This window comes from Phaethon aethereus (genome assembly GCF_964289735.1).
Source record: "Phaethon aethereus genome assembly, chromosome: 5".
NCBI classification, from domain to species: Eukaryota; Metazoa; Chordata; class Aves; order Phaethontiformes; family Phaethontidae; genus Phaethon; species Phaethon aethereus.
In genome coordinates, this window is record NC_138579.1 from 28068118 (window position 1) to 28079222 (window position 11105).

The 11105-nt window shown below is 47.9% G+C and overlaps 1 protein-coding gene across 1 annotated transcript; it reads left to right on the top strand.

The window, feature by feature from the left end:
- Positions 1-6917: 6917 nt before the first annotated feature.
- CLEC14A (C-type lectin domain containing 14A) lies at positions 6918-8687 on the top strand (the record flags this gene model as incomplete). The annotated part of the gene is made up of 1 exon (XM_082000144.1): positions 6918-8687. The coding sequence occupies exon 1, from the start codon at positions 7287-7289 to the stop codon at positions 8685-8687; it is 1401 nt and encodes a 466-aa protein (XP_081856270.1). The 5' UTR covers positions 6918-7286.
- Between the last annotated feature and the right edge of the window lie 2418 nt (positions 8688-11105).

Consider the following 11105-nt stretch of genomic DNA (forward strand, 5'->3'; position numbering starts at 1 on the left):
AGAAGGTGTCAAACTCATTCTGACAAGAATGCTTTTTAAGGATGGCCTTTGAGCCACAAAGTAGCTTTAAGGCTGCAAACGTCCCTCAATACACAGTGGGTCTCCTGCAGCTGCCTAAAGGATTATGTTTGAAGAACCGCATGCCGTCTTTCTGCAGTAACCACCTTTTATTTTAGCTGTCATTGCCCTTTGCTCCAGGCTGACAGCCCTGCACTGCCTGGCACTGGCGGCTGCGGGGGCTGCCCAGCTGCGCAAACACGCCTGCGGTCACCGGCACCACCCCACCCACCCGCGCGTGCGCGGCACTGGGCCCTGGCACAGGGACACGGCCCCTCAGCCCCCTCTGCCACCCTGGCAATTCCGCCCTGGTGAATGATCTTCCTTCTCCGGTCTTTTCTTTTGATACCTTTCCTATCCTCTTCTTTTTGTGTTTACTCCCTCTTTTCCTGCCTATTCATTTTATTCTGTGCTGCAGCTCTCCATTCCCTTGACTTAGCTCTGTGCAGTACCCGCAGCCTTATTCCATTCCATTCCATTCCATTCCATTCCATTCCATTCCATTCCATTCCATTCCATTCCATTCCATTCCACTCCATAGATATACATACAAACATCTAAATACAGGTACACACAACAACTGAAAGCTCCGATTCTGCAGTATGCAGACGCTTCATATGGACCACCAAAATATATCAAACCAGTCAAAGCTCTGACCGCTGCTGGGCGTTTGTCACTCAAGGTACAGAAAAAAGAGAAAACGATGCAGGGGAGGTTGATCATATCATGACTCATTTCAGTGCTTTTGCTAATTTTTACATTGTTAACTGCAAAATGTAACATATGGCCATACCCTACCTCCAGTCCCTGTGAACCCCCTCACGCCAACATATACTCAACATGAAGCTCAAATGGGGCAACCAGACAGTGCTACAGGAGATGTGAAGAATTTGGAGGCTGGGATGGAATGAGTATGAATTATCCAGTCAACAAAAGGAAGGAAAGTGGGATAGAGTGAGAATAAAATATATTTACAGAGTACGGTATTTTTGGAAAAGTTTTAAAGTGTTTAATTTGAGAATTCTGGAGTTCATTTCCCCTAGCTAATTACAGGATGGGAATCTTTCTTTAATAACTCATTAAAGATGAATAGAAGTGTTAACAGAATACATTATTTTCTTGCATAATTAGTAATGGAAACATGAACATCAAAACTGAACAGGCTTTAAGGGGAGCATATATATATTGGGTAAGGCTACAGCCACATCTTTTTATTTGTTTTTGCCAATGCAATCCATCTATTAAATGTCACTTCAGCAGGTCAGGATTAGTGAGATTTTATTTCCAAGTCATAAACGTGACAGATATACCACTGTGTTCACAACAGCAGTTAAATATTATTCCTTATTTTTAAAAAAGTCCTGTAGCTATGTGATAATGTCATTGGAAATTGTTATTACAGTAGACAGGAACTTGCATGACCCCTGCTGGGTTATCTTTTCCAAACTGTGTAAGTGAACCCTGTTATCTATGTAGTCCTTTTGAGAGATTGTTGTGCCACAAGCGGGGTCCGGTACCCAGTGTGCAATAGGCCAATCTTACACACAGAGACGAGATACTTATTTATTTCATGTTTACGCAAAGATGGGTGCTAGGTGGTAATTGCACAAAGCTAGCACACCACACAAAGGAATTGCAACGTATTTATCCTCTTACATGATTAGCAAAACCAATGGAAAACCCGCCCAAATTTACATTCATTGGTTAGTGATTAACGATACCACTTGCTATTGGTTTGTTATATCTAAATTAGATTTGCTTGCCATGTAAATCAACACGCATGGTCTTGGCAGGTGGGGGGGGGCAACATGCATAGACCCTCAGTTGAGTCGGTGGTCGTGATCTCCTCCTGCTGCCTTTACCTTTCCCCGGTTACTGTGGATTTTGCTGACTTCATGCCAGTGGCTTTCTTCTATCCCTGTTATCTTCCTTGTAACAAGATGTCTCCTTGAAGTCCCTCTTATCAACCCCTCCTCTAGAGGTTGGTGATTAGTAAGGCATACAAAGTAATCAGACCTAAATTGAACAGTGCACCATTATCTAGGCATTAACCCAATCATATGGTTGTACTCAGTCTACAAGATGAATAATTAAATTCTTATGATTGTGCAAGTTGTTACAGTAAGACAGAAATTCTTATTTTAATTTCCTATCCTGTTCCAGGGAAAAGTAACAAAAGCATGCTAGATTCCACCTGGCATTTTTACTCCCTGTTGCAAGTTGTTTGACTGAATGCAGGGAAATTCATGAGAAATCTTGCTGCGCTGTTGAAATGAGACAGTTCTCAATGATATCAAGAGGGCCTGATTTTTAAATTAGGTATTTTCTTAAAGAAAAATATAACCCTTTAGTAAGAAAATACTTTCCTTTGGTTAAGTACAACTTACCTGTGAAATGTAGGGCTGCCTTACTATTTGATAAACCACATCTTAAATACAGACAACAATTTCATGGAGCACTGAGTGAGTAAAGGAGGATTTAACGCGTAATTTTTGAGGCACACAGTCAAACAACAGTGATTCTCACCTGTTTGAAATACCTGTTTCCATTGGAGTATTTAAATTATTACCTATATCTCAGCAGAGCACTGAAAGATGGGGAATATGTTTTGACTTTACTCATTATAAATTCAGCAGAAGGATGTGTGGATCCAGTAGAGATATCAGGTGGGATGAGGGGGAAGGAGCGAGCTCACAGGGACAATGCAGCCCCTCCACTGTCTGCCGGTGCAGACTCCGCAAGGTTGCAGCAAGCTAAAGGGCTGGAGCCATGCAAATGGGCTGTGCTGCCAGACTGCCGGTCTTCTCCTGCCTTTCTCACTCCCTCTCCAAATCTTCCAACCCCAAAGAAATCTGTATCATGCAACAGACCGCAACAGGCTTCTTCACCTGTACAGAGCAGGTGATAAAGTGAGATGCGCTTAGGCAGACTTCCTTTACGCTTGCAGAAGATGCTGTAGCTGCTTCTGCTGTTAGACGCTTTCCATGTAGCAGAATGGGTGGACAGATCCATTTCCAGACATTTTCCTGTACCCTCTTTGAGGATGAGATGTGTCACCAGCCAGTTTAGTGCCCTACACATTGCAGAGTTACGCAACCATTTCACTTCTCCCCTTCGCAGCCAGGCAGATCTCTTTTACTGAGCCATCCATCCACCTCTGCAAAGCAAAATACAGCTCTTAGTAAGAACAGCATACTGTACCCCTCTACAAGACTACTTCTAATTAAAATACATCTCTTAAGCCCTAGCAGTTGCAAAGTATGTGCTTGCATACAGCTGACATATTTCCTGGTTAGTCACAAAAAGAATAGTTTTGATTTACTTTATAAAAATGGAAAAAAGAATCCACCCTAAAAGAGAAAAGTAGTTTTATTAGTTTAGCCCTCCTCTCATTACTCCTTAGTCAAAATGTACATATTATTATATGACAGATACAGTTACATAATGAAATAAACTAATGGCTCATAGTAAAATTGCAATTAAAGCAAGCCACTGTTTTTTCAAAGGCTCCGATCTTACAGGCAGAAGACTAAGGAACAACTACAGCTAAATAAGGCTTCTACTACCGAGAAAAATAGCTACATGAGGAATTATACATCAATCAGTCATATAACATTCACATTCATGTAATAAAATCTTCTTTATATGAAGACGTTTAATTGCTCACACGCTGACTGGTACCAGCATTTGCGTGTGAGTAGCTAATCCTCTCGTTCAAGAAAGGATTTCTTCAGGAAAAGCCCCATGAAGACACTTAATGAAAGAATATTTTCATATTTACTTAAAAGTAAGAATTAGAAGAACATTCAAAACCAGAGGAAGAGCTGGTTCTGGAGATCTAGTTATTTTTTTAATAATTTTTGCAGGACTCTCGGGGACAGCCATAGGAGAGAAGAGCAGGCATAGGCAGATCGAGTAGACATAGAGCTACCGTCTCTATTTCCTGCTGGTGGGAGCCCTCGGTTCTGGCACACAGTGTTTTCATGTTTCGGTCTGGTACAAGTTCCTCCGACAACACGGGACTGCCCGGGGCACTGCTGGCTAACCTGTTATTTCTAAATTGCCGGCTCAAATATAGCCTAGGAAATTAAAGTCCTGGCCTGTGTGAAATGAGCCGGTAGTACCCGTCAGTGACCTGGCGGAGAGGCCACCCCAGATGGTTCAAATCACGCCCGTTGCTGACAGTCGAGAAGAGAAGCAAGGGAGCAAATGCCTTCAGAGACTGAGCTGCATTCCCCTCCCCAGGGACACAGCCTTAGGTTTGAAGCATAAAATGGTACTTTTTGGTGCTTCTGTGTTCTTCCTTCTATTTACAGAGGTTAGTTTCTCTTCAGCCATAATAAATTAACTCAATTTTGAAAGAGAAAACAAATGGAAGCTGTAGGACTGCAGGGGCATATTAGGCAAAGCTGTGTCAGCATTCCCCAGCAAGACGGCAGTAGTAAAGCTGTAGCAACCTCTCTTCTCTCCCAAAGCTATCAGCCACATTTTGGGAAAAAGGCTCAAGATAATGAAGCTGACAGATATTTGTAGAAGCGTAGCTTTTGTACACCATCAAGAAACATCAAAGGACTAAAGGAATGGTTCAGTTAGTTTAGGTACATTTAAGGCTAGATCTAGTGAAGAACTAGATATTTGAATGCTAGATGATAAAGCCTCCCGACACAAACTGAACCGCATCGTTCCAGCTAGGAGCGTAGGCAGGCAGCACCGATCTCGCGCTCACCCGCACAGGCACACGGCTCGGTGCCTCTGTCCTGACACACCGTGGAGCGGAGCGAACGCGGGAGTGACAATTCCAGTAGGCAGCAGAGCTCTGACAACACAGCAAATTTTTACTTCAGTGGCTCTGTCATCTCTACACGTCGATTAACCAAAATTCTACTTTTGTCTAGAACTGAAACAACAGGTTTTTGTTTTGTTTCAAAAACCTGTTTTCCATAAAATGAAGTCTACTGGCACCAAAATTAATTACACTCCAAGATGCATGTAGCAAACGGAATGTAATTATTTTTACCGAAGCAGTTTAATAGCTCTTGAAATATAAAATTTATAAGAATACAGGCAATATTTGAACTAGTTTCACTTTTGCTGAATACCAAGAGAAACACAATGCAAACTGAATAGTCTCCTTAAAAAGTCATGAGTGTGTGAATTCAGTTTACCCCTAATCCACTTCTTCTATTTCATGTATTTCAAAATGTTTTGTTAACTCTTACATGTGATAAACAGAATTTCTGCTTACGCGACTACCTAATGGGACCATTTGAGCATTTAGCAAGATGTTTCCCCAACAAAAAAATTAAGTAGCAGAGATGAGTATTTTGGGGAGAGGCTTATATTTAATTCTTAGATTTTTATATAGATCGGAGATAAGTATTAAAATCATTCTACTTATCACAGAATCATAGGATCATGGCTGGAAGGGACCTCAGAGATCATCTGGTCCCGCCTTTCACAGGAAAGGGAGCCTAAATGAGATTATCCAGCAACTGGATGCCCAATCGCATCTTGAAAACCTCCAGCAATGGGGACTCTTCCACATCTCTGGGGAGGTTGTTCTAGTGAATGACTGCTCTTATTATAAAAAATTTCTTTCTTATGTCGAGATAAAACCTCTCATGGTCCAACTTGCACCTGTTGCCCCTTGTCTTCTCCATGGGACTCCTTGTAAAGAACGTGCCTCTGTCCTCTTTGCAGATACCTTTTAAGTACCAGAATACTTGAAAAGCCATAAACAACACTTGAAAGTCTATTTTATTTGGAATTATTGAGAATTCACCAAACGGGACAATAAGGGAAACCAAAAGTTAATTTTTTTTAATATCTTATTTTTTGTGACCTCTGTGCTCAGTTAGGCAAGAAGAATGCAAAGGCTATCCAAAATACCAGTAGAAAATGAAAGTTAAAAGCAACTTCCATCAAGCTGCTGTTGCTTGTCATCAAGTATTCAGGGAGAAGGCAGACAAAACCAGGAGTAGGTTACACATTAACCCTAAAGCATACCGTACGTAGGAGATATACCAGGTACCAGGGATGTACTTCATATAGAACATGTACAGGTGATATTTTCCCCTTTACCCCTCGCACCGCTGTTAATAAAAAGGAGGAATTTTGTGACTAGAGATAACTGTGTGCTGCCTGTGTTCCATGCTCCCCAGGACACGGGATCTGGGGCAAGTGGAGAAGGGTAACTCTAAGCTTTTGATGTTTCTTCAGTGTGGTTTACTGCAGTTCTGGCAATGCACTGGCAATGACAGACGCTTCCCCAGGAAACAGTCTCTAAAATGCTTTGTCCATCAAGACAGTTTCCTGCTGGAAAACTTATAAAATTTACTGAACATTTAGAATCCATTATGAAACTAGGCCGTGCTTCAGAGCTTCAACACACAGTGTGTCTGTACACCTGCCTTTCTGATTCTTCTTTGAGGTGTCCAGAGAAAAATGAGTTCTCTCTCAATGTAGGCTTAGAGTCAATGAGACCTATGCAGATGGGTCACAAGCTGGCCGAGTGGGACTTGTCATCCACATTTATTCCCTCCAAAGAGAAATTAAATTCTTCAGAAAGGGCTGAACAGACGCAGAGCCTACTAGCACACTGGAGCAGTGAGGGTACTTTGTGCAGGACTGAGTCCACCTGGTGCCTTGATCCATGAGTGTAGAACTCACGCCTCCACAGACTGCAACTACTGATGGAGCTCATGCACACTGCATCTGAACGTGAGGTGGCAGATGTCACAGTAAGGAGTATGAAAGTGAGGCAGCATATAGACTGCCTACTGAGAAACGCTTGCAGTGGATCAGTTAAACTCACTGAAGAACAACCTACTGGAAGTCAGTGCAGGCACCTAATGTGCGATGCGTTTTAGGCCAACTTGCTGGAAACCCCTGAGCTGAATCGGTTTTCGCTGAGCGTTAAACTGGGAGCGAAGGGGTTTGGGAGCACAGCTCCACCTCAGCAGGAAACCTTTCAAGGAAGGGGTCGCTGGAGCTGGCCCGCTCTTCCCCTGGAAGCTCCGAGCGACAGGCTGGCAAGGCGGGCCCGGCCATACCCCAGACACGGGCCTCGGCGGCCCCCGCCACTGCGGCCCTGGGCCTCGCCACCCGGAGCGGGCACCGGGATTTCCCACCCTCGCCCTCCCCGAGGTTGGACACCCGCCCGCCGGGCAGGCGAGCGCTTCCTGGCAGCGCAGGGAGCTGCTCGTCACCCGCCCGCCAACAAACAGAGGATGCCGAGGTCGACCCCGGCCCCCGACACGCTTCCTCCGGCAGGTCCGGGGGAGGGCCGTGGGCGCGGGGACGGCGCTGAGGTGGGACGGGGCGGGCGGCCGGGGCCAGCCCGAGCCGGGGCCGAGCGCCGTCACAGCCGCCGGGGCAGCCCGCGCCCCTCGGCCCGCCGCGCCGCCAGGATGAGGCGGGCCGGGCCCTGCTGCCTGCTCCTGGCCGCCGCCTGCGCCCTGGGCCGGCCCCCGCCGGCGCGGGCCGCCGTGCGCTGCCAGGCCGCCGGCGTCTGCTTCAGCGCCCACCTCGCCAACGGCTCCTACGGCGAGGCCCGCAGCGGCTGCGGCCGCCGACGAGGCGGCCTGGCCTGGGTCAGCGGCGAGCCGGAGCTGCGCCTGCTGCTGGGGCTGCTGGCGGAGGCGGCGGCGGGTCCAGCGGCCTCGCTCTTCTGGGTCGGGCTGAAGAGGAACGCCTCCGCCTGCACCGACGGGGCGCAGCCGCTCCGCGGCTTCTCCTGGGAGGGCGCTGGCGGCGGGGCAGCCCCGCGGGAGCTGCCGGCGGCGCTCGGCCGGTGGGTGAAGGAGCCCGTGCGGTCCTGCCTCACCGCCCGCTGCGCCGGGCTGCACCTGGCGGCGGCGGCGGCCCCCGGCGGCGGCGCCAACTGGGGCTGGAAGGAGCGGCCTTGCCAGCGGGAGAGCCAGGGCTACGTCTGCAAGTACCAGTACGAGGGCGCCTGTCCCGACCTCAGCCCCGCGGGCGCCCTCGGCCTCGACTACCGCCTCCCCTTCGAGGAGCGCAGCGCCGGTCCCGGCTTCAGCCCGCCGGGCACCGTGCTCGCCGTGGCGTGCCCCGGCGGGGAGGCGCGGCTCACCTGCCAGCCCGAGCGGGGCGGCTTCGCCTGGAAGGGCGCGGAGGAGCCCCTCTGTCCCTGCGGCGATCGGAGCCCCGGCACCGGGCGGTGCGCCGAGGCCGCCGGGTGCCGCGATGCCGCCGCCGGCTTCGCCTGTGCCTGCGCCCCGGGCGGGCGGGACGGGCGGGGCTGCGCGGCCGCGGGGGCGGCCTCCACCGCCGCGGGCGGCCCCGCGGAGCCTCCGGGTCTCGGGGCGGAGGGGCAGCGCCCCTCCGCCCCGGCACCCCGAGGCTCCGCGTCGCCGCCCGCCGGCGGGGAGAAGACGGCCACTCCGCCGCCTTCTTCCTCCTCCTCCTCCTCCTCCTCCTCCAACTACGTTTTCATCCTGGTGACGGTCGCGGTGGTGGTGCTGGTCATCCTGGTCATGACCGTCCTGGGGGTCTTCAAGCTCTGCTTCAACAAGAAATCCGAGGGCCGCGAGGACAAGGAGCGGCCAGAGGCCGGCAGTAAGGCGGAGGCGGGCTCCGCGGAGCCGAGCGGAGCAGAGGGTGACGATTAGCCCCGGGGCGGCGGGGGCCGCGTCCCTCGGGGCGGCCCCGAGCTGTGGTTCCCACCCCGGGGCAGCGCTCGGCTCCCTCCGTCTGTCTTGCCCCCGGGCTGGCTGCCGCGGGGGCCCGAGGAAGAGGCGCCGTGGGACCGGGCTGAGCAGAACTTGCAGACTGTCAGGCTGAGCAGGGCATGCAGCGGGGAGTTCCTGCAAGGGACCCCCTTTTCAGGTGTTTGAAGCCTTCAGACAGTCAAGAGTTTCGTGGGTCTGAAAAACAGTTATTTCTGTGCTGACATATGTAAAATATCAATACAGCAGCCTGGCCAACAGAACGATCGCTTTTCTGCAGCTGCAACAGTTGTGGGGTTTTATCCTCTCAGGAACTGTTCTTCGGGTGCCTTACTTGGAGCAAGTGTGAAGGGACCACTTTGACCACTCGTGCCTTGCAGTTTAGAAGTCACTCCTTGTTTGAGTGGTACTTGGAGGCTCTCGTTTTGTTTCTAATCGCTGGAACTTTTGGAGAGGTGAACTGCCTTTATTTGGGACAAAATGGTGACCCATACTCTTTCAGACTGACATTCTTATACATGAAGAGCATTTCTATACTTATAAGATCATTAAGTTGCTGAGGAGTTGGGAGGTTAATGGGGAGTCAGTTTTATACTTCAGCTGGTGAAAAGAATAAAGGATGATTTAAAACCTAAATCATTGCTCTGTTTGTTACTTCATACAATATTCATTTTTGTAGCAGAGCAACAAATTTTTCAGTTACAGTTTTTCTCCTAAGGCGCGTTGGTACAAAACTTGCTTTATGCATGAAATTCGTGTCTCCTTTACAATCAGATCAGACAAGGTGCTGACAAACTTCACACTGTGAGAGGAGTTAACGTGGGTCCAAATACATCATGCAAATCCCACTCCTTGTAGTCGGATACATCATTTTCCATGGAGTCCTTTGAGAGTAAGGAAAGAAGGATTCAGCCTTTGTGCCCCTTTCTAAAGGAGGTAAACAATTCCTCTGTGATTTCCCTTGGGAATTCCTGTAGAGCAGCTTTCATCCTGGCCACAGAACTTGCTGCCTTTGCAGCTAGAGTGTTTACGCTCACTTATAATTATTATGGTGGTGTTTTTGAATTAAAGTGGTAATGCTAAATATCGATTCAAGGTTTTTGGAGTGCAGTAAGACACAACTAACTGGATGTCATCCAAGCCTTTTGGAGTATGGGGAGGGTAGGGAAATATTTTCTTCCCTTAAAAGAACTTTAAGCTCTGAAATACGCTTTTTTGTTTGTTTTCCTCTCATTAGAGCTGACCTTCTGACTACTGCTTTCATTTTGTCACTTTCCTGTTGAGTTTGGAGAACTCTGTTTCAAACAATAATGTGTATTACTACCTGTTTTTCTTGCAAGCAAAGACTTGAAGATTAATCTGATGTAAACATCTGCTATAGATAATGTATGACATCATAGCATGATTTTTTTTCTTTTTCCCCTCTCTCTCCGCTAAATGATAATAGGCTGTTGCTATCTGTGGCTAGTCTTTTGTTGAGGGGATCCCAGACATTTGTGACCCATCAGGCTGTCTAGAGCCATAAATTCCATTGTGTCATGATGGGAATGAAATCCAGATAGATGAGAGTGCTACTCATTACAAAGCTGTCTCATAATTTGCATGCTTTTCTAATCTGTTTATCTGACACTTGTATTTCAGAAAGGAAGCATTTTTCGGCTTTGGTAGGAGGCTTGATTCTACATCCAGATGTGCACAGATCTGGAACATGACAGCCATTAATGCCTTTTGTCTTAATACCACTCCTGTTACTGTCACTGTAAGTAATTTTTTCTAAGGGGCAGTGACATGGAACTCCGTTCTACAAGGGGCTGTACAAGCACAGAGCAACTAAGATGAATGAGAGCCTCCCCCAGTTATTATTTCCATGTTTTTCTCTTTCCCACGTGTCAGATGGCTGAACTCTAAATGGGACCGTACAACTGTCCAGGTATGTTTTTCTAAGCTCTAGAAATACTCTCATTCTCTGTTTCAGGAGTCTTACCAAGCACAGAGCGAAGTGCTGCGTTAAGCACCTGTAACTGACTACTTTTGGTGTCTCTCAGGATTTGACTGAGACTATTCAGTTAAAATGTACAAGTTCATGCCCTTGCAAGTCATTCACCTGTCTCATCATATTATTCTCATTTCACTCTTTGCCTTGGCTTCCTGTGAAGTCACATTTTGATTTCAGAGGTCTTTTTCTCACACTCGAGATTCAGGATTAATCATTAGACATTTGTCTAAAGGACTACACAAGGATTCTGTTATGTTTTCTCTGGTTTATAATTTGACCCATCTGAAGCCAGGCTGTTTTGCATCTAAGGATGGGATCTGTCTCAGCAGGTGTAGACAGCTCTAACAGCTCATCGAGACTCATCT